The sequence below is a fragment of the Mesoplodon bidens genome (assembly GCF_964165515.1).
Source record: "Mesoplodon bidens genome assembly, chromosome: 10".
Taxonomy (NCBI): Eukaryota; Metazoa; Chordata; class Mammalia; order Artiodactyla; family Ziphiidae; genus Mesoplodon; species Mesoplodon bidens.
The window spans coordinates 63,419,605-63,443,967 of NC_138172.1; the positions used below are offsets into that span (position 1 = coordinate 63,419,605).

General features: G+C 35.5%; 1 protein-coding gene across 1 annotated transcript in view; it reads left to right on the forward strand.

The window, feature by feature from the left end:
• BMP5 (bone morphogenetic protein 5) overlaps nucleotides 1-24,363 on the forward strand; it is a gene marked incomplete at its 3' end in the record, with an annotated part of 117,475 nt that overhangs the window by 38,337 nt on the left and 54,775 nt on the right. The window contains exon 2 of the mRNA XM_081247130.1: nucleotides 17,861-18,053. Within this exon, the coding sequence (XP_081103256.1) occupies nucleotides 17,861-18,053 (193 nt within the window). The remainder of the gene's footprint in view (nucleotides 1-17,860; nucleotides 18,054-24,363) is intronic.

The following is a 24,363-nucleotide window of genomic DNA, read 5'->3' on the forward strand; positions in this document are numbered from 1 at the left end:
GTGCAAAAGGTAAAACAGCATTGCTTAACCAAGTCCATGTTTTCCTGCACATATGCAGTTTAAGTCAAAGAGACCACCCCCGCTCAATTAGGAAATTTTGCCCCAATCCATGTTATACTTGCTTTTGATGAAATCTTGCATTTTCTTATCTTTTCATTGTTGGGAAATTTGGTGGAGGGAATTTGGGACAGGGTTTTGGCTCTCATACATTTATTTTTTTAGATGGTAAATTAAGTAAAAGGTTAATGTTTCCCTTTCAATTGGGTTACATCAAGTGACTAAATAGAGACTACTATTCACAAGAAAGTCTTCTCAAACGAATTGCACCCAGAATTTTGTACCATTTGTTTGGTATCTTCTGAACGTTATAGAATCTGTTTCTGAAATCTCATCTGTGTTGTCAGCTTAAATATGTGTATGCGAACTGTAAGCTTGACTTTTTGGGGAGGGGTGTATTCTCCATGACACGGGGTACTGTATCTGCCACATACAAAAGTTCAATAAAATGAGAGCAGATTGAATTGAATAAAATAGAACTTTATTTTATTGACGTACATGTGATTTACAATGTTGTGTTAATTTCTGCTGTACAGCAAAGTGATTCAGTTATACATGTATATATTCCTTTACATATTCTTTTCCATTATGGTTTATCACAGGATATTGAATATAGTTCCCTGTGCTATACAGTAGGGCCTTGTTGTTTATTCATTCTATATATAATATTTTGCATCTCTTAATCCCAAACTCCCAGTCCATCCTTCCCCCACCTCCCAGCCCCACTGCAACCATAAGACTGTTCTCTATGTCTGTGAGTCTTTTTCTGTTGATAACTTTTTGTTCCTACCTTCTCTACCTCCCTTTTGTTCCTTAAACTTCTCTGCTGAAAATGGTGGCTGAATAATAAACATCCAATAAACGTTAGCTGAATTTCTCTCTTCTCTCACTAAGTACACATCATATTAAATAAGATTATATGCATTTAGCATAATGTCTCATAAATGTTAGTTATTATAATTTTATAATAATTATTATTACTACTGATTCTGAACATTCTAAGGCTTTGGGGCTAAGCTTCATAAATTCATCAGGATTCCATGATTGAATATAGAGTGTCCTGTGTGATTTGAGTAAGAAGAAAGGAGACTGCGTAGCGTCTAGCTTCTGCTCCATCATTAAGACAGTTAATACAAAAACTCTGGTTTATTCTTCTGATGTTGCTCTTGGTTGACATATTCTTTTGGCATCTCTTGCTTGAAGGTATCAGGCCATGAATATTAATAAGCTTTATTAATACCTTACTCTCTATATATGCATTCAGTTTCTCTTTCAAATGGGTTCCTCAACCATTTCCATGACCATCGTCCGCTCTCTTTCACTGAATGATTCTTTCCATGACTATTTTCAGCTTTAGCTGGTGTCCTTCAAAAGCAAAAAAGAAGGAAACCAGTTTAACTGGAAATGTGTGAAATGTATCTTAGCTTTGGGATTACTTTTGTTTTCACTGTGAGTTAAGAGCAATGTAGAATAAACTGGTGATGTACATATGCTTTCAGGATTATGCTTGTTTGCCCTTGTGAACCTGCATCTAGGGGTGAGAAAAGCAAAACAGAATTTCAAGTGTATGTTCTGCTTCCACACAAGAGCTATTCTTGGTGTACTTAAGTGTGATTGTAGCAATAAAGCTTGCGTTTTGCAGAGTCTAAATATTCTGTACTGTGATCGACACATTAGGATTACTAAAAATGTTTCCTGGTGTTAGATATTACAAATCATTCTGTGGTTTCTTCATAAAGGAAAGACGTCCAAAGGTAAAGTGAGAAACCTTAGAGTTTGGGAATTAGAATAAACACCGAGGCAGAGGATAAAGATAAAAGTTCAAAAAGAAATTCTGTAGCCTCTTGGGAACATTTCCTAAGAGGCGCTGATGTGGTCAGAACTGGATTTGAATCCATGCTTCAAGGATCACAGTAAACATGAACTTGAATAAGTTATTTTTCTCTACCTCAATGACGTATTTTATCTTAATTGGATGTATTTCACATATAAGTAAATATAAAGCCAATTATTATTAAAACTAATAGGAAGCACAAAACTCCTTATTTAAGTCAAAGTGTTTAGGCGAATGTTGCCAGAAGATGAGCTAAACAGAGCTTGTGAATAAAATTCTGGTTCAGTTTGCTTGGCAGTTTTTAATTGTCCTTCCTGGGGAGGTGGTGTCCTAGGAATTTAGGGGGCTGTAGTGTGGTGAGGCCAGGTATGACCCACTCAGCTGAAATGCATGAGGGCATGTGGGCTGTGTTGTAGTCTCAGCTTCTGGTCTCAGCATCATCAATGGCCAACTCGGAGGAATACATCAATAAAGGGAAAACAAAATACTTCTATGGAAAAAGTGAGTATTCTCAGATGACCCAGATAGCAGGACTTTGAGGAGAGAGCAGGAACTTCATAAATGCATGTAAGGAAAGCTACTTTTGGGTCCAAGTCTGGCTCATGTTCGCCTAGACTTTGTCAGAGTCAAAGGATGGTGCGAATGGGAAATGGGATCTTGTGATGTTAGCCTTAAGGTATCTTTCTGTGGAGTCACATGGCTCCAATACGGACTGTTTGCCTCTGTGTCCAGAGCACAGCTGTCATCCTGGGATCTCCCTTCATCATCAGTCTGTGAATTATCTTTGTCAAACCTCCTCTTTCCCGTAGCTTATGCCTTCATCTTCTTTCTGGCTGGTATGTTTTTTGCTTTTGTTTGTTTGTTTGCTTTTGGACTTTTTATTTGTGAAGGATTTATTTATTTATTTTTATTTCTTACTTTTTACTATAGGTCCTTGTTGATGATCTATTTTAAATATAGCAGTATGTACATGTCAATCCCAAACTCCCAATCTATCCCTTCCCGCCACCCTTCCCCCCTGGTAACCATAAGTTCATTCTCTAAGTCTGTAAGTTTGCTTCTGATTTGTAAATAAATTCATTTTTATCATTTGTTTTTTTTTTTTTTTAGATTCCTCATATAAGCGATATCATATGATATCTGTCTTTCTTTGTCTGACTTACTTAGTATGGTATTTTGATGGAGCAAATTCTTCAGGAAATTCCAAATAAATATTTTTTGGGAATCAAATTTTGGACACCTTGCAATGTCTGAAAGTATCCTTATTATACCTTCATATTTGATGGATAATTGAGTCAAATATGGAATTCTAGGGCGGAAATAATTTTTCATCATGATCTTGAAGGCATGGCCCCCTTGTCTTATAGATGGCAGTGTTGTTTTTGAGAAGTCTAAATCCATTTTGATTCCTGATCCATAGGTATGTAGCTTGTATTTTGTGTCCAGAAACTTGTAGAAACTTCACTTTGTCTACAAAGCAGACATTTTCCATGCTGAGACTTTTGCACTTGGATCAGTGAACTGAATTATTTCTTGACTTCTTCATTGTTTCCTGATCTCTCTTTATGGAACCACTATTATTAGAGCTAATTCTGAACTAATGCTTTTTTTTCTTTCATTCTTTTTTTCAGTCTTCCTCTCCTATTTTCCGTTCCTTTGAATAATTGCTGTCCTTTTTGAAAATTTCTTCAACTTAATCTTTCAAACTGAGATTGATTTTCAACTTCATATCCAAGAGATGTTCTAGCATTGAATATTTGTCTTTTACAGCATCTTGTTGTTTCACAGGTGCAAAAGCTTCTCTTGGCTCTCAAAAGATATTATGGTAGTTTTTAGTAATTTTTTTTTCTTTTTATGAAATACCTACAAGTTCCTTTTTAAAAAAAATCTACTCTTATCTCTATATTTAAAGGGAGAGAATTTTCTCAGCTATTAGTGATCTTTGCTTGTCAGCTCTTATTTAATTGCAAGAGATTAAAAAGCTGATTAGAAGCTCTTAGCATATGGATGGAACTTGATATTATTTTTTATCTAAGATATTCTTGCTTTACCGTTTTGTGGAGACTTATTCTTTCTGCTGGGAATGGTCAGATTTCAATGAGAGGACCCTTTCATTCTCTTATCTGGAAGGCACAGGCTTGGGTGTCAACATTCCAGAAATTGAGTGGGGGAAAGAAGCCCAGAACTCAGCATTTAGTATGCATGGGTTAGTCTAGTTCCTCTGTTTCCAGAATACTACATTCTCAACTGTGCTGGTGATGCCAGTTTTCCAGAAAACTTCAAAATTTCTGCTCATGTGGCCAGAGCACCCATTAGCACAGATGTGGAGGGTGATCTAAGAATCCACCAGCTACTTAAACATCTAATACTCAAACATTCTTATTTTAACCCCACACTCATACCTGCTCTTCGTACTCACTTCTGGAACTAGGTCTCACCAGTTCCTGCCCATTTGGAGGAATATGTGGTTTAAATGAGGTTGGTATTTAGCTTTTCCCATTGCTGAATTTGGTTCTTTATGTAACAGTACATATGGGTTCGTTGGATGGATTATGAAGTAACATTGAGAACAAGTCGAACTATTAGCAATAAAACCATCAGAAAACAGGCCATCTGATAATTAATATAAAATTGGATTGGAGATTCAGGAAGTTATTAAATTTGAATCTAAAATGAGATCGTCTGAGCTGTATCTCAGAAGACTTATTGTTCTTTCCAGGTGTGTATCTTAAGAATCTTGGAGGATTTGTATAGTTTGAACTCAAAACCAGATACTGCTCAATGATTCTTCTCAGAATTTTGCTCTGAGTTTTGTGGTTGGCCTGAAATCCCAATACAAAGGAAAAACCCAGGAGTGTGAAACCAGATCAACAAAAATATGAGACTGTTCACATGAAAACTCTGTGACCTGAGACCGCTAAGGGTCCCTTGACTCTACAATGCGGTCTCATTCCATAAATGTGGGAAGGTCATGTGATTTCTTTATTGATTCTGGCACTTGTTTTATTTTTATTAAATCTAGCATATGTTCTTAAGTAGGTCTCCAATTATAGAGAACCTTTTTTAATACAATGTATTGACTCATCTAACTCACAGTTTTAATAATGTGCTGTAAAGAAATGTTAAACAAGTCATGTACTATGCTTTCCAGTTTCTATCTGTAAATACTCAGGCAGATGAAATGAACTTTCACTTTCAAGGATGATGTTAGAAAAACATACCAAATAAAAGCAGTTCTAATAATTTTTTTCTAACAAAAAAGAAATTAACTAAAACAAAGCATATTTCTGAAAGGAGCAACTATTTTCAATATTTTGGGAAGAACATTAATAATATTATGAACATGTTATCAAAGACTTATTGTAGACATATTGTAGAGGAATGAAATTCATGTTTTCATGTAAATAGAGAAAAATTAATTAGAATATATAAATTATTATATTATAATCAAAAATGCATAAATATTATCATCTACAATTTATTCTGCAAATCATTCTAAATACAATTCTATTGATAACCATAAAATAGACCAATGTTAATTTTTCTATTACCTTTTTCTCCTTCCCCAAGAATAATATGTCCATTGAAGAATCAGAGATTCTATTAGTCCAGCATATGTCTTTAAGTACCAGTATAGCTAGTGGAAACAAAATAAACATAAGACATTAGCATTCTAAGTTATCATTATTTATTTGAATTCCTTTCAAAGAAGAAAGGGAAAAAGAAATATATCATTAGGAAGAATACTATTTCAAAACATGGGCAAGGGCTTCCCTGGTGGCACAGTGGTTGAGAGTCAGCCTGCCGATGCTGGGAACACGGGTTCGTGCCCCGGTCTGGGAGGATCCCACATGCCGCGGAGCAGCTGGGCCCGTGAGCCCTGGCTGCTGAGCCTGCGCGTCCGAAGCCTCTGCTCCGCAGCGGGACAGGCCACAACGGTGAGAGGCCCGCGTACCGCAAAAAAAAAAAAAAAAAAAAAAAAAAATGGGCAAGACTCATCCAAGAATAAATGGTTGAATTGTAAGTCAACTAGACTTCAACTGAAAAAAAAAAGAATAAATGTTGGAGGGGTTTTTGCTTAAGCTGGATTAATGGGGTCTGCATTTACTCTCCCTCCTGAAACAAACGAATAAACAAAAAGAACCAGAATCAGACATATATGCCTATATTTTTATATTATTCATTTCTCATGTATATTGCCCACCTACTGTGTGCCAGAGACTGAGGTAGGAGCCGAGTGTACAGTAATGAGCCAAGCAAAGTTGTTGTTGTCAAGCTTGAAATCTGGTGCTGGGGCCAGACAGCTATACGCACATCGTAGGAAGCAAACATGGGCCACCAGTGGCCGCTTGTGGTCCTTGCCTAAGCAGAACAGATAAATCAGGTGCCTTTATATTAGGTATAGCATATATAGGTAATACATCCATATACACCATTTTATTCCTTTTCCTAAAAACCTGTAAAACCATGTAACTGTGTCTCTAATAACTTGATCCGGTTTTAAGTACCAAACTTCCTGTATCAAACTTCACTGATGCAACCCATCAGGCAGAAAAAATGTAGAGTTTGCTTTTGTTTCAAAATGATGGATTGAACCACAGATTGAACTTGAGTGAACTCTATAAAAGTTATCATACTGATTTAAAACTTAAAGGAGCTCATGTGAGAAAGACATTTATTTGTTCAGCTACAGAAATTCTCATATACTTTCTACTAGGCAAACTGTCTTAAACTTCCTTCATTTTCCCCCATAGAGAAATTCTGTACACATTTAATGTCAAGTTTTCTAGCTTTCCTCTTTTCCATTAAATATAATTATTCTTTTTTCTGGACAAGATGTTTCTGAAATTCTCCAAAATGAGTACAGAGTACACTAAGAATGTGATATGAAAACAATCTTTTTTTTTTTAGCTTGTAAATAAAAACATGCAAACCCTAACTATTGATACACTTAGGGTGCTTGGTTTCACTTTGACATCACGTGTATCATGGCATCGAGATATCTCTAAATTATAACCAAAGCAAGTGAGAACAGATTTCAGGCTCAGGGAAGAGCTATTAAGGGGATAATAGACTTTTGATGTCTGCCTTTTCACAGTAGCACAATGGCTAATTCCTGTGACCCCTGAACCGTTAGTGTCTCCTAACCAAGTATTGGCATTAATCTACTGCTCATCTGTCACCTATCACATTTGGGAGTCCCAGTCTCTGCTTTCAATTATCAGTCATTAGAGAAGGCCTTGAGCAATTTCAGAAGAAAACTCACAAAACCTTTGACCTGTTTTTGTCAGATAACTGCAAGTATTCATTGTAGATAAACTTTCATTTCATTGTACCCAAGTATAAAGGAAGGTTCTTTGCTGTATATCACTTACTGTAACCTCTATCACCTTCAGGTGGTTAAAAATGGACTGTTTTATTTTACCGATGGAGCAGGAGGATTCACAAAGTCATTCAGTGAAATCTGGTGAGATTGGAATGGTTGACCTCTAGCTGCCAGGCAATCTACAAACCCTACAGATTTTTCCACTAAAGAAAACATGAGATAAATATTTACCAAAAGGTGATTATCAGATAGTTGTGTTTTTACACTGACTTCTTGTAGGTAAACACAAACTTTCTCAAATATTTATACATAGTGTAACTGAAATCCATTATTTACATACTAAGCATATCCACTCATTAATCATTTTTTATTATGCAAAATGAATTAATCAGGTACCATCTTCTGTGATTATTAATTCTAAACTGACTTTTGAAGTTTAACATTAATATCCAACCCACAAAAGATGAATATTTGCTTTAAATTCCAATTAATTATTTCCTGTATAAAATGCCTATAATCAAAAAAATAACAAAATATTTCCTATATGTCAGGATGCATTGTTGTCTTCAGGGATAAAAGTAAGTGACTTTCAGACTCCTTTAAAGAAGAAGTATGTCAGAACCAGCTAATCTGATTGGATTGGTGAGTTATATATGAATGTCAAAAATGTGTTCTCTACCTGGTAGATGTGAAATATCTAAACAAGGTATCAAGTAAATACAATTATTTTCTAACTACCCACTCTTGTAAAAATCTTGACTGATTTTTTAAATTCTACTATAACACTATGTAAAAATTATATAGCTATAACTAAACAAATAACACAATTAAAAACTATAAAAAAATTATATAGCAAAATTAAAAAACCAAAATATTTTTTCTTTTTAATTTTGTTATAACAAAATTAAAACACTATAACAAAATTTAAAAATAGTAATAGTCATCACCTTTATTAATATATCTATATTCCAGATAAAGAAATTGACATTTTGATCATCAGCATGGCTACGTTTTAAGCCAGGTAGCAATTTTTTACAATTAAACTTTTATTGACTATTTACTGTATTAAAAGTCCTGTTTGTTGTATATGTAGAAATACAAAGGTAAGAGACAAAAAAAAAAAAAGGATATTCCTCTGAAGTATCTTACTCTATGGGATTAATCTAAGGTGACATAATAATTACAATGAAATAGAAAGTAATTCACACAATAGCTAGTGCTTTTTGAGAACTTGCTCTGTTCCAGCCACTATGCTATGATCCCCTCTCTCAAATATTATTTAACCTCTACAGCACACAGTGGAGAAGGTCTTTCATGATTGACCTCCATTTTAAAGATGGATAAATAAAGGCTCAGGGATGTTGAGTATCTTTTCTAATATCACACACTCTTTTAACAGGTTAGGGAACTAAGATTGAATTCAAATTCTTCTCACCTCAAATCCAACTGCTCACTGTGGTCCCATCATGACAGCTCTGTATTCAAAACGGAGGAAGAGAAGAGGTGCTCTGGGGCTCCCAGCAGGAGAAATTAATGTAGGTGAGAATTTTCAAAGTAGTCTTTGTAGAATTCAAACTAGAGGTTTTAAGTAGAATTGGGATTTCAACCTACGAAGTGTGGGAAGCATCTTAAGTTAGAGGATCTTAGGTCTAGGGTCCAGGTCCACCCTAGACCCAACATGTGCAATGACAATGAACTATTTATTACTCGCTCCTTTGGCCCTAAGCTTTCACATCTCTTTCCATCTATATGAACTCCTTTCTCTCCCTGGTGATAATCCTTTAAGACTAAATTCAAAAAGACCTCCCCTTGAAGCCTGCTGCACAGCTTGTTGCTCCTTCCTTTCTTATTCTGCCCCCACACATGTCCCTCCCCAACATGATTGTGCCACAATGGTACTTTTCTACATCTGTCTTTCTCATCCTGAGCTCCTATCTCTTTGCGTCTAAAATCTCCTTAACTATTAGGCTTTGGCCCAGAGCAGTTTTCCAATTAATATTTAGGGCTTGAATAAAGTTAGAGGGATCACAGTGGCTATTTTTAGGATAATCAAGATGAATATATATGGAATGTGAGAAAGAGAAAAGCAGCCCCCTGACAGCCAGGATTGGGACTGGATCAAATAAGGGAGAAAAAATTAAAAATTGAAATATATTAATTTTAAGAAATCAATAATTACATTATTGCTATTATTGTTTATTTATTATTGAACATACCAGTTTCCATACCAATGCTTGACATGTATTATTATTATTATTATTGTATTCTAATAACCCCTGAGGGCTGAGTGCTGGGCCCATCCAGTCTGAGGAGGGAGGGGAGAACTTGAGACCATCTTCCTCCCTGTTCCAAAGCTATCTTTCACAAGACTTAATTCTTTTTCTTTAAAATTTTATTGAAGTATAGTTGATTTACAATGTTGTGTTTAATTTCTGCTGTACAGCAAAAGTGACTCAGTTATACATATTTATATTCTTTTTCATATTATATTCCATTATGGTTTTTCACAGGATATTGAATATAATTTCCTGTGCTATACAGTAGGATCTTGTAGGACCTTGTTATTCATCCATTCTCTATATAATAGTTTGTATCTACTAATTCCAAACTCCCAATCCTTCTCTCCTCCAGCCCCCTCCCCCTTGGCAACCACAAATCTGCTCTCTTTAAGACTTAATTCTTTGTGTCCCTAAATCACTCATGTTTTTCAAGCCAAAATAATATATAACTATTGGATCATTAATTCAATTTTATAAATTTCAAAATTATGTGCTGTGTATTTAATTGACTCAGGAAATCAATTTTTTTAGCTATCATAGGATTACATTTAAATTATTTAACCATCTCACCTTTCTTTTGCAATTTTTCTTCCTTATAAAACTGTATTCATGAAACATTTATGAATACCAGCAAGAGTATTTCAAGTACAGGACGTTCGAAAGTCAATTGAAATTGTTCTTTGAAACAAACCACTCAGGAGGACAATTTTCCCTTTTTCAAGTCACACATGGCTGTGGTATTAAGAGGCTCTTAGGGTTTCTGGAATCTGGAGTTTACCACACTCTCTGGGATGGTTATCCTTTCAAAGAAACATGTAACATGTGCATTCACTGACCAATGAATAGACCTTTATAAGACCAAGTTTATGTTTCTCAGTGGACTAGTCAGTGAAAGATGCCTTGCGGGGTCTTGGTAGTCTCTTGTGGAGACATCTTGGTAGTCACAGGATAATTTTGCTTTCTTTCACTTTAAAATGTAACACAGATAAGTAATAATTCTATGAGTAATCTCTTAATGATTTTTTGCACTCAGCAGCAAACAATGATCTGTATTCTTTCAACAGCTGGCTGCACTCCTGGGAAAACGCTATCTTTGTCTTGCAGCTACTGATTCTATTTGAATCTTCCAAGTTACAGCCCTTGTGTGGGAGATTAAGACTGATTGCCCATGGATGCATCCCCTTAAGACAGCAGATAAATCACTAAATAGATAAAACTGCAATCCTCTGTTAATTAGTTCTACTCTTCAGATACTGTAGACAGCAAAATATTTAGTCAGGACATTTCTATCCAATTTCTGCTTATGATAAAGTCATTCAGAGAGGTGTCTGTTTGGAAAAAAGAGACTGCCATCAGTCATTAACTTCTGTTAAGTTATATCTCAACAATAAAAGGCTTCAACGTACGTCTTGTCTTTAAACACAAGAAGCTTAATCTTTGCAGAACTTTGGCAATTTAGAGCATTTAGAATGTAGTTTGGTGCTTCTATAAAGGTGATCCTGTTTCTTTTCACTCTCAGCCCATGACTCATGGAATGCGAGTCTTCTGATTCATATTTTACCTCTTGTATGCTTTGATGTTGCCACTTTTAAAAAAAACCAAACTATAAAAATAAATTCATTCTCTGGTTCTGTCAGTGTAGGTGACCTTTCAGTTGTTCTAGCTGGTTCATAGATGGAAATGTTTGGAAGACACAAAACCTGCTTCCTGGAAACAGAAGGAGGTACATTCCCTACCATCGTTATGATCATGTTTTGAGTGGTAAGCGGTATCAATTTTGCTGATTTTTGATGGTTTATTTTCTGTAAGTCCGTGTGTATGTATATGCAGAAAGCAACTCTTTAATTTTTGTAGAGAGCACTGTGGGCCACTATCAGCTCAGGTAAATAAACAACCCTGTGTTGATGGACTTGTTTAATTTATGGTGATAGTCACTGGTTTACATGTAACGACCTTCAAAACATGCATGTATCATAAATGACAGGGGGAGACGAGTGCAAGGCATCAGTGTCATGTTTTCATGGCTGTTTGGCAAAATACAGCCTGTTGATCTGGTTAGGTATGTAAGCAGATATGAAAATAGCTGTCTGGGCAGGTGGTTGTGTTCTCTCTCTCTCTCTTTTTTTTTTTTTTTTTTTACAATGGCGTGTTAGTATCTGCTTTATAGCAAAGTGAATCAGCTATACATATACATGTGTTCTCTTTTTAAGTGCAGTTTTCAAAGGTAAATCAACTGATACAGGATGTGTGTTTTAAATCTAGTTATATTTGTTCCTAAACTCTCTTTTCCACTTCATGTGGGAGAAATGTTGTCTATGGTATGGGATGAGGAAATTGTCTCCACCAGAGACAAGTGTTAACCTCTTGGTCTCAGCCTGTTTTAACCCTTGTGTCGTTTTATCTCCTTGGACAAGTCTGGGTCTGGCTTGAGTGAGCTCACCCTTCTGCTTTTTTGTTTTGTTTTGTTTCACTTTGTTTTTCTTTGTATTGTCTGCGAATGAGGAGATCTCTTCTACTAGTAAATAGGAATGTAATTATGACTTTTATGGAGTCTGGAAGATTTTAATCTGGTAACACAGATTTTATTAGAAATGATAATAAAGATGCTTTGGAAACTCACACATGGTTTTGTTGATGTAGCATAGAAATGAAAAAATGAATTGAAAGGTCCAAATATTTAAAACACTATGAATCAAAACCCCCAAATAGTATACATTTAAATTATTTTTTTCTATTTGTTTATTTGTTTATGTTTTAAGCTTCTCAAGCCATTTACAATTGTAATGCTTTATACAGCACACTGTAATTCATGGAGAAACATTATATATTTAATATATAAAATCATCACAATATGAACAAGGCAAAGAAAGCTCCTATAAAAGCTTACATCTAAGGAATATGAAATGTGTGTATATGTTCTCTTTCATCTGTTTTGGTAGTGTTGTTTTTAAAATATAGTTGTAGGAAAAGTTGCATGCTAATAGAGATATTATATAATGCTAATTCAGGTCATGAATGCAATCACTTGCTTATTCATAAACATTTTCTTAGATAAGACATGGAATCAGTATTAAATAAGTGAATATGATACGACTTTTGCTAAGATAAAGATTGGAGGAAATGAGTTCTAGAAGAAGCAGAGTCCAGAATGTATGGCATCCTCTGTAGGGTAGGAGCATCTCGTAGAGGACAATGTAAGCATTGAAATATCAACTCTCCTGAGGGATAATTAGATAAAACAAACAAAACTACATCCAGAAAAAACAAACAAACACACAGAGTCGTGCTGTTGAGGGCTTTGGGAGTTGAAATCTTGACACTGGGTTGAAATCTCTTCTCTCCCAATTATAGGTTGTGGGCTCTTGAGCAAGTAATAGAAACTTATGGACATAAGTGAGTATTAAATAAAATACATGCCTTCCCAAATGAGAGTTAAATAAATTATCATGCCCTCAATCAATGGGAAATGCAGCAGGATGGTGCTGAGTGAAAAGACAGAACCAGCTTTTGATCTGTTCATAGTCTTTCATTCAACCAATGTTTATTAGAAGATTTCTTCGGATCAGGCATTGTATTGTGTTAGATGCCAATTACACACTAGTGATCAAACCCTTGCTTCTCCACCTGTTCTCCACATTTTTGTGTATTGCTGATTAACATTGTTTGAATATACAGTTGAATCTCGAACAACAAGGGTGGGACTGCACGGGTGCACTGATATGCAGATATTTTTCAATAAATATATTGGAAGATTTTTTGAAGATTTGCAGCAATTTGAAAAAACTCAGACATGAACAGCATAACCTAGAAATATCAGGAAAATTAAAAAAAAGTTAGGTATGTCATGAGTGCATAACATATATGTAGATATATGCATAACATACAAAATATGTGTTAATCAACTGTTTATGTTATCAGTAAGGTTATTAGTAGTTAAGTTTTTGTGGGGTCAAAGTTATATGCAGATTTTTTGACTGCACAGGGAGTCAGTTCTTCAGGACCCCATACTGTTCAAGGGTCACCTGTACTAACACCGAACTAGTCTCTAAGTAGGATGTCATTATGTAGGTGGTATGGACATTGAACAAAGATTTACAATGAGCTTTAGAAGACAGACATCTGTTACCGCCTAGCTGTCATCACCCAATGTTTTTTTTTTGGCATAAATGTATTTTATTTTTTCATTTTTTTATCACCCAATTTCGTATTCTTAAGTCAGGGATATTAATATTTGACACCTCCCTAGGTAACTGAGATTACCTTGTGAATATTTGTGACCACGATTAGGAGTGCAAGGCTATATAAGTACTATTTTTATTCCATTACTCACTGCAACATGTCCCATGGAATTTACCAGAGCAATTATAATTCAAAGCAGTAGGATATAGGAATTTGAATCACTGGACAAATCTGCACTACAACTTTATTCTGTGTGGTGTGTTTAATATAAAATTTTATTAAACTCTTTGAAAATCTTTCCCCTTAAGGGGTTAGGTTAAAGAGCCTGGATTAGAAAGCTGAAATTTTATAATAACAGCTGAAATTCTAGCTTTCCACTTTATTACACTAACATCTCACAGGGGATTCCAGAACAGTAGATGACTTTACATAATATGAATTCAATACTCATCTGCATTATGCAGGTGCATGCTTTAGATTGGACCCTAACTCATGTCAAAGCCCTTATGTCCAAGACTATAGTTATTTTTGTCTAAATTTCAAATATAAAATTGATTGTTAATGAAAAATTGAATAATGATTGTTATCACTTAAAATTTTGAATATTGACTTTCAGAATAGAGGATATATATTTTTGAATGACTGATGAATGCTTGGATCATAAAGTATGGAACTCCTCAAGCAGAGTCTGGGACAGTTCCCAGTCAAACACCAGGAACATTTCTGCAGCAAACCAGTAAGATAAAGTGAGATAAATAGGGACTTTAAAGTCACCTCAAATCAGTTAATTTCCAGTTCGTCTGCCAAATGAAGTTGAAGCCAAATTTTCAATTTTCATAGCTTTTTGGATTTTGGACTTATGAATGCAAGATTTCAGATCACTCTTCCATGTCTTTTTCTTTTTTTTAAATTGAAGTATAGTTCATTTACAATGTTGTGTTAGTTTCAAGTGTGCAGCAAAATGATTCATACATATATTAATATATATTATATATATATTCTTTTTCATTATAGGTTATTACAAAATACTGAGTATTGTTCCCTGTGCTATACAATAGGTCCTTGTTGTTTACTTATTTTATATATAGTAGTGTGTTTCTGTTAATCCCAAACTCCTACTTTATCAGATCTTTATTAAAGCATAAATACTTAGTAAATTAGGACAAAGTAGTAGTTTCTAAGCAGAAGCAGCCTATCCTGGCATTTAAGAACCATAGCTTGGTGGCATCAAATGCTTGGATTCAAATTCTTTGGCAAGGTATTTCTTTTCTCTGCCTCCTCAGTTTCTTCATCTTCAAAATGAGGATGATAATAGAACCTACCTCATAGGTTGTTATGAAGTGTAATATGTTAATATCAATAAAATGCTTAGAGCAGTTCTATTTAAATACTGTTTCATGATGTCATCTACTTTGTTTAAATTAGGATCAGAAAAGACAAGTTTACAGTGAATTAAATGTAGTTCTTTGTTGGGACTTCCCTGTTGGCGCAGTGGTTAAGAATCTCCCTGCCAATGCAGGGGACATGTGTTTGAGCCCTGCTCTGGGAAGATCACACGTGCTGCTGAGCAACTAAGCCCGGTGCGCCACAACTACTGAGCCTGCGCTCTAGAGCCTGCAAGACAAAACTACCGAGCCCGCGTGCCACAACTACTGAAGCCTGCGCACCTAGAACCTGTGCTCCACAACGAAAAGTAGCCTCTGCTCGCCACAACTAGAGAAAGCCTGCATGCAGCAACAAAGACCCAACACAACCAAAGATAAATAAATAAATAAAATTGATTCTTTTTTTAAAAATGTAGTTTTTCTGTAAACAAGAGTTGTGGCTAGTTTTAGTATTCATACATACACTCTAGTTATTAGAGATCCAGTTTGTAGGTATTTTCTGTCCTTACACTTTGGAGATGGAGACCCGTTCATAGCAGTCGACATTACTGCCAGTTGGAGCTCAGACAGAAAAGAGGTTTAAATTATGGACCAAAATAGGATCTTAAGAATGCAGTCATCCTCCTTATTTAGGGAAAGTTAATTAATGATCTCTCCAGGGGAATGGACCTCTCTTAGGACCAAGATAATGATACTTAAATAAAACAAAACCTCATGAGTCATTGGAGGTGGTGTTGGTGTACCAGGCAGCCTGAGAGCACCATTCTCACCAAGTCCATGGGAGGGAAATGTCTCCAGGTGTAGCTTACATTTTCCTCTTTGCTTGTGTAGGTATCTGAGATGGAGGTGGGGTTGAGCTCCTAGCTCTCTTAAACCATCTCCTACTCCTCTGGAGAAAATAAACCAGAGATTATATTGGAGGATGAAGGCAAGGAATTGTGGGTTCCTTTGTCATGAACTTCCTCTCAGACATGGAGCCCTGTCTGGCACTAGAATTTAGGAGTCCAGCAGCCTGGGTTCCCAAAAATCACTCCTCGATGATCATGATTGCCTTCTCTCCTCCTTAATCTTGACCCTTCCTCTAGTTAAGGATCCCAAGTTTCATATATTTTTAGCAGTGTTGGTATCATTTCAATTAACCTCCTAAATATATTTTTTGTGTCTTAATCCAATTTTTGAACATTGTGAATTGTTTATATAACATACATCTTTTATCTTCTTGTAACAACATTTCAGCAATGAAATGACACTGGATATATATTTTTAAAAATATTGTAGGTTTGTGAGACACTTGGAACACCATGCTTTGCAGTGAATTTTTTTTTTTTTTTGTAATCTGTCCTATATTATCTGAGGTAACTGAGATTTTGAGAAACCTACTAGCACTGAGAAACTTAATTCCATCAAATGATATTGCATTACTAAAAATGAACCCTTTTAATAGGTGGTTCCTTAAGAAAGATTTTGGTACCCAGCATGAGACAGGCTGTGACCTGGGACCTGGGACCCTTTGCTGCAGTGCTTGCACCTGGACAAACATCTCTCCTCAAGCAATAAAATACAAAGAAACTCTAAGGGACTAAATATGGTTGCGTTCATGAGCAGTTGGGGCAAATTATGGACAACAAGATACAAAAAGGCCAAAAACCCAATTGCCACCTCTGAAGAGCCTGGAGCAAAAACAGGGTGTCAGGAGCAGAAGCAAGGTACTGTGCATGCCCCCTGCACACAACACCATATAAGGGGTGGGCAAGCCACCCTCTGGCCCAACTCCTGGACACACCCCTACCCTCACCCCATATAAGGAACCAGCTTGCCCCAACTTGGGAGCAAGCAAGGGAACCTGTTTCTTGTTTTTGCACCCCCCTGCTATAGTAGGGCCCCCAATAAAGCCTTGACTGAATTTATTGTCTGGCCTCTTATCAATTTCTATTGATTAGGAAAGGCCAAGAACACTGGTCAGTAACAAGCATAGACTGTATCCAATCATACATCATTTTACAAAGCTGGATTATGTAATGATATGCCTGACACTGTCCTGAATCTCTCAACACTCCTTAATATTCCCAAGAGGAAAATTTCTCTGACCTCATTTTGTAGGAAGGTTGCTGAAGGCGGAAATATGTTTCTCTCTCAAATTTGCATAAGAGCAGAGATCTTTGGGAAACTGGATGCTGCACCACGGGTTGGGGAGGTTGTACTCAATAATCTATAAGAACTAATGAAAGTGCATTAAAAAAGGTAGAGCTTTGCATTTGCTAAAAGGAGGAAAAACGTCTCCTGGGAAGACACTTTAAGAAACAATCTTTCTTGTGAAAATGCATTTGTTTTGTTTCCTTGACCTCCAAAATTTCATAAACACAGCCCCACTGTGCCAGCAGCTCCTCGGACCTCCTTCTGACTTTCCTCCCTCGACTGTGCTAAATCTCACCATTGACTTCACCTGGAACTCTGGAGCTTTCTATCACAGAATGCTAATTCCTGTATGAACCCTTCTCTGTTCTGGTACTTGATACACACTAGTAATAACTTTACAACCTTCACTTTTAAAAACATTTTTGGATAACCTTTCCATTTAGGAGCCAGGAATTTGTATAAAACCACAGAGGTTATATTGCTTTTGAACTAAAGGCTGTTGCTTTGTGGAATTTCCTTCAACTGGAAACACATATGAGTCTGTGGTTTTATGTTTTCCCAGTTTTATAACATCCTGCTTGTTTGTTTTCAAAGTGAAAGAATTTACCATTAATTTCCATACTTTATAAAGGCCTAACTTTTTACTTCCTTTTTTTTTTTTCAGTTGAAAGAGACAAGGATTTTTCTCACCAGCGAAGGCATTACAAAGAATTCCGGTTTGATCTTACTCAGATTCCTCATGGAGAAGCAGTGACAGCAGCAGAATTCAGGATATATAAGGACCGGAGCAACAGCCGATTTGAAAATGAAACAATTAAGATTAGCATATATCAGATCATCAAGGAATACACAAATAGGTATCAAATTTATATCTGACTTATTATCCTAGCAAATAAATGTTACATTGTAGTAAAATCCATTGATAATCCACGTGGTCTATCAAATCATGGTTCTTTGAGTGTAATGGCATCAAGCCAGGTATAGACACATGAAAGATACATGTAACTGATCTGAAACGTGTCTTGTACATTTCACAGCTTGTTCCTACTCCTTACACCAATCTGCGTGCTAGACGGTCTCATGCTCCCCTGTATGTGATTTTCAGGCCCTTCACCTCATTTTGTAAATGAGAAAAGTTTTATTTTATTCTGCGCATATGAAATTTATAATTAAGATGATTTAAATTACTTGTTGTTTTCTAAACTGGAGAAGAGTGGCTTAATTTTTCCCTGGCATAGTGTAAACTGTGTGCAGTGTTATGTGGATTTTGATGGAAGACATTGTATTTGCAATAGATTCTGACAGTTAACCTGTATGTCTTCTGTCTATAAAACGCTTAATTCAAAATGGTACAAAAATGGACAGAGAATCTGAAATACTAAATGTATGAAAACCTCAGCTGATAATTACTGCAAATGAGCCATCACATATAAGAATTAGAAAGGGACTATAGTGGTGTTTTCAGACCAGTGCAGAAATTGCTTGGGTAACACCTTTTACAAATGATTAGCACTTTTGTTGGACAGCTCTTACATTTTTGAAGAAAATTCTTATTGGAATGTTATATTGAGGTGAAATTTGTCTTCCATTCATTAAATCTAAATTTTCCCTTTGATGAAATACTATGTTCTTATTTGATGAGATAAATATTTAAAGACAGCTGTCATGAGCTCACTAAGACCTCTTTCTCTCCTTACTGAATATTTCTAGTTCCTGGCCTTTGGATTTTTCTTGGTCTTCTAGTGAGTAGGATTTCTCAATGGGTGTTCCATGGAACACTAGCCTCTCACAATACTCAATGAAGAAAAAGAATAAAAAGCTTCTGGGGTCAAAAGCATTTGAAAAGTCTACTTGTTAGACTGTGTTTTAGGAGATTCACCATGCATATCAGAATAGTAAATTCTTGCAAGGTCTTTATGGTAAAGAAACTTGTCAATTTGGTTTTTCCTAGTCTTCCTCAAAATTATTCGACTATGGAATCTTTTTCTTTGGGTCTGTAATACTTAATATCCTATGAAACACTGGTTTAGCAGGACACACCTTAATAAATACTGATCTCGGTACACTGTTATTTTAAGAGCACTAATTTCAAGGCAGAAAGATTTCTGTTCTTTTCTCAGCTCTAACACGTACTAGCTATTTGTCTGTGGGTGAATTTTTTGTTTTTTGTTTTAAATCTCAATCCTGTGGTTCCATTTATAAAATGAGGATACTAATTTTTTTCTCACAGGGACAGGGCCTGACGTACTACATTATTCTTTTAAATACTAAATAATGGGGGTGTCTTTTAAAATTAAATGACTAGAATTGAAAACAATGCTCCAAATACCATCTAATTATATTGCCATAGCTAACAAATATTTTATTTATAATTCTCCTTTTCTGCATCTGTTTCCACACTTGGGCTGGTGAGCTCCTTAAAGAAGGGATGGTGTCTTAAGTGATTTTTTTTTTTTTTTAGCCTCAGCACTATGAATTTGTTTGATACAGTTTTGAAATTATCATTACTCATGAATGGGATACTTCTTCCATGAACATATCCTAAAATACTTGAATTATCTTACCTCTTGACCATTCACAATATATTTTTATGAAAGTTGAATTTGTACTTGGTTATTCAACATACCAAGTATTTTTTACAGGAACTGTTTGTACACCAGGCCCCTATTTATTTATTAATTGTTTGAAACTAAATATAGACATTTACACTGATCACAATTAAAAGTCCTAACTTTTATTTAGGTCCATTGTTCTATTTGCTCAGGATATTTTTGAATGTCATCCATTGAACTAGCTACCCTTTGAGCTTTTTTTCACTCTATTTTCTAAGTATGTTAACTACAGTTACATAATTTAAAACATAATAACAATGATGAGGATAAAGGACTAACAGAAGAGCCCACTGATAATAATATATGGATTTATTTATGAATGAACCCATGCTGATTTTTATTAATAATACATTTGAAATATTTATGAGTATTGATGCTTAATCAAATCTCATAATTTTGGGAAATTTCATTTCTCTCTAAAAATGGAACATTTGTCTATCTTGAAACTTTGGTATTTCTCTAATTATAACTGATGTTATACATATTATTCTCAATGTTTCTACAACTCCATCTGCCTACTCTTTGAGTATTCTTGAGTATAATTTGGCTAAGACTTTACTCACTTTAACACGTGTACTTAATCTACTCTAAGATCCAGAATTTCACTGATATTTTTCCTAAATCTTTGAAAATGATTTCTAAAATATAAAGTACATGTATCTCTTTGATTGGTGTTGTCTCACTCTACTATTCCAGACTCTAGTGTGGTAGAGATTGGATAGGATTCTACTCAATTTAAGGAACATTATTTTGAAATTTTTAATTCAGTAAATTCAATTCAATATTAATTCAATTCTACCAAGTTCATATTTTTTGAACATTTATTATTAAGTGTTTTTGTTGAATTATGATTTTCTCCTGTAGGGTTATGCTATACCTATTGTCTTCTGTGTGTTTGTTTTTGGTAATGGGTATGGAATATTTTCCCCCAATTATTTGCTTCAATATCTGAAACATACAAATGTACACATGCATACTGTATATTTCAATTTTATGTATCATTGACCAGGTGGGAGAATCTCTTGCAAAATGCCTTCCTTATCTTTGACAAAGGCAGTCATCCACTGCCAGTGGTTCATTAATCCACAGTGTAAGAAAATGCAACCTTGTGCTGTGCTATTATCTGTAAATCTAGGATCCCCTTTTCACACTCCACTTTCTCTGCCAAAGAAAGACATTTAAGGGACAGAAGATATAGAAACAGCACATACGCCTGTTAGTGTATTTCAGGTTTCTATGTAGGATTTCAAAGCCTTTGTAGAAAATGGTAGCATATAGTAATAAGAGCAGGGTCTTTGGAATTCCCACATGGGGAAATTGATGTACATCTTGGAGTCTCAGTTTAAAAATCTATAGACAAAAATAAAAGCAAAAATAAGTATTTCAGAACAATAAAAATATTTCAAATGATGTGGGAAAGACTGGTGCTTATCACAAGGCAAAGACCAGAGTTGATACTTAATAAATATATCAGTTAACAGCTTAATAGGCACAACTATTTTAGTAGGATTTAGAGGGTTGTACACAAAGGGTAACCAAAAGTAGGTGGTTACTATAATAACAGTAGCTACCATTTGCAACTGTTTATGTTAAGAAAAAGTAAGTAAAATGATGCTAGGTGACTTTCCTTAATAAAAAATTAGCTGATCTTTGATTCATATGAAAGGAATTGGTACATTACTAAGTCCAGTAATGAAATGAACACCACCCAACTTATGAGCAGTTGGAGCTATCTGTGAACTTGTCCCTGAAAACCCAAGTTTTAGATAAATAGTTAAATTCTCCTTTAAAATACAGTTCAAGGGGCCTCAGACATGAATCCTGGGTGCAGATGCCTGTCAAGCCCAAGTGGAGTCCTTGGCACTCTGGGCAGTGCAGGCAATGCAGACGGCCCGGCTCTGACTCTGAGGAGAACAGGCCACCCTGTATTCCCCAGGCCACTGCTCGGCCCTTCTGGCAACTCTGGACCCCATTGCCATGCATCATCCAGGCGGTTCCAGTGACTTGGATGTCCATGTCTTTCAGGGACCATTACTTCGCCGGCCACATGATTGCGGGATCTTTGTTCCCAGGCCAGAGGTCTGACCTGAGTTCCTGTGGTGAGGGCTCTGAGTCCAAAACGCTGGACTAACAGAGAACCTCAGACCCCAGGGAATATCAATCAGAGTGAGGCCACCCAGAGGTCCTCATCTCAGCACCAAGACCAAGCTCTATCCAACGGTCTGCAAACTCCAGTGCTGGATGTCTCAGGCCAAACAACCAGTAAGACAAGAATACAGCACCACCCATAAAAAAAAAAAATTGACAAAAAATATGTTACAGATGAAGGAGCAAGGTAAAACCCTACAAGACCAAGTAAATGAAGATGAAATAGGTAACCTACCTGAAAACAAATTCAGAGTAATGAGAGTAAAGATGCTCCAAAATCTCAGAAACAGAATGGAGAAAACACAAGAAACAGTTAACAATGATCTAGAAGAACTAAAGATCCAACAAACAGTGATGAACAACATAATTACTGAAATTAAAAATACTCTAGAAGGAATCAATATAGAATAACTGAGGCAGAAGAATGGATAAGTGAGCTGGAAGATAAAATGGTGGAAATAACTGCCAGGGAGAAGAGTAAAGAAAAAAGAATGAAAAGAATTGAGGACAGACTCAGAGACCTCTGGGACAATATTAAACACACCAACATTCAAATTATAGGGGTTCCAGAAGAAGAAGAGAAAAAGAAAGGATCTGAGAAAATATTTAAAGAGACTATAGTTGAAAATTTCCCGAACATGGGAAAGGAAAGAGTCAATCAAGTCCAGGAAGCACAGAGAGTACCATACAGGATAAATCCAAGGAGAAACACGCCAAGACACATACTAACCAAAATATCAAAACTTAAACCCAAAGAAAAAATATTAAAAGCAGCAAGGGAAAAACAACAAATAACATACAAGGGAATCCCCATAAGGTTAACAGTTGGTCTTTCAACAGAAACTCTGAAAGCCAGAAGGGAGTTGCAGGACATATTTAAAGTGACGAAAGGGAAAAACCTACAACCAAGATTACTCTACCCAGCAAGGATCTGATTCAGATTAGATGGAGAAATTAAAACCTTTACAGATAGGCAAAAGTTAAAAGAACTCAGCACCACCAAATCAGCTTTACAACAAATGCTAAAGGAACTTCTCTATGCAGGAAACACAAGAGAAGGAAAAGATCTACAAAAACAAACCGAAAACAATTAAGAAAGTGATAATAGGAACATACATATTGATAATTACCTTAAATGTAAATGGACTAAATGCTCCCACCAAAAGACATAGACTGGCTGAATGGATACAAAAACAAGACCCATACATATGCTGTCTACAAGAGACCCACTTCAGACTTATGTACACCTACAGACTAAAAGTGAGGGGATGGAAAAAAAATATTCCATGTAATGGAAATCAAAAGAAAGCTGGAGTAGCAATTCTCATATCAGACAAAATAGACTTTAAAATAAAGACTATTACAAGAGACAAAGAAGGACACTACATAATGAACAAGGGATCAATCCAAGAAGAAGATATAACATTTGGAAATATTTATGCACCCAACATAGGAGCACCTCAGTACATAAGGCAAATGCTAATATCCATAAAAGGGGAAATCGACAGTAACACAATAATAGTAGGGAACTATAACACCCCACTTTCATCAATGGACAGATCATCCAAAATGAAAATAAATAAGGAAACAAAAGCTTTAAATGACACATTAAACAAGATGGACTTACTGATATTTATAGGACATTCCATCCAAAAACAACAGAATACAATTTCTTCTCAAATACTCATGGAACATTCAACAGGAGAGATCATATCTTGGGTCACAAATCAAGCCTTGGTAAATTTAAGAAAATTGAAATTGTATCAAGTATCTTTTCTGAAAACAACACTATGAGACTAGATATCAATTACAGGAAAAAAACTGTAAAAAATACAAACACATGGAGGCTAAAAAATATGCTACTAAATAACCAAGAGATCACTGAAGAAATCAAAGTGAAAATCAAAAAATACCTAGAAACAAATGACAATGAAAACACGACGACCCAAAACCTATGGCATGCATCAAAAGCAGTTCTAAGATGGAAGTTTATAGCAATACAACCCTACCTCAAGAAACAAGAAAAATCTCAAATAAACAACCTAACCTTACACCTAAAGTAATTAGAGAAAGAAGAACAGCCCCCCCCCCAAAGTTAGCAGAGGGAACAAAATCATAAAGACCACATCAGAAATAACTGAAAAAGAAATGAAGGTATCAATAGCAAAGATCAATAAAAGTAAAAGCTGGTTCTTTGAGAAGATAAACAAAATTGATAAACTATTAGCCAGACTCATCAGGAAAAAAAGGAAGACTCAAATCAACAGAATTAGAAATGAAAAAGGAGAAGTAATGACTGACACTGCAGAAATACAAAGGATCATGAGAGATTACTACAAGCAACTCTATGCCAATAAAATGGACAACTTGGAAGAAATGGACACATGCTTAGAACAGTACATCCTTC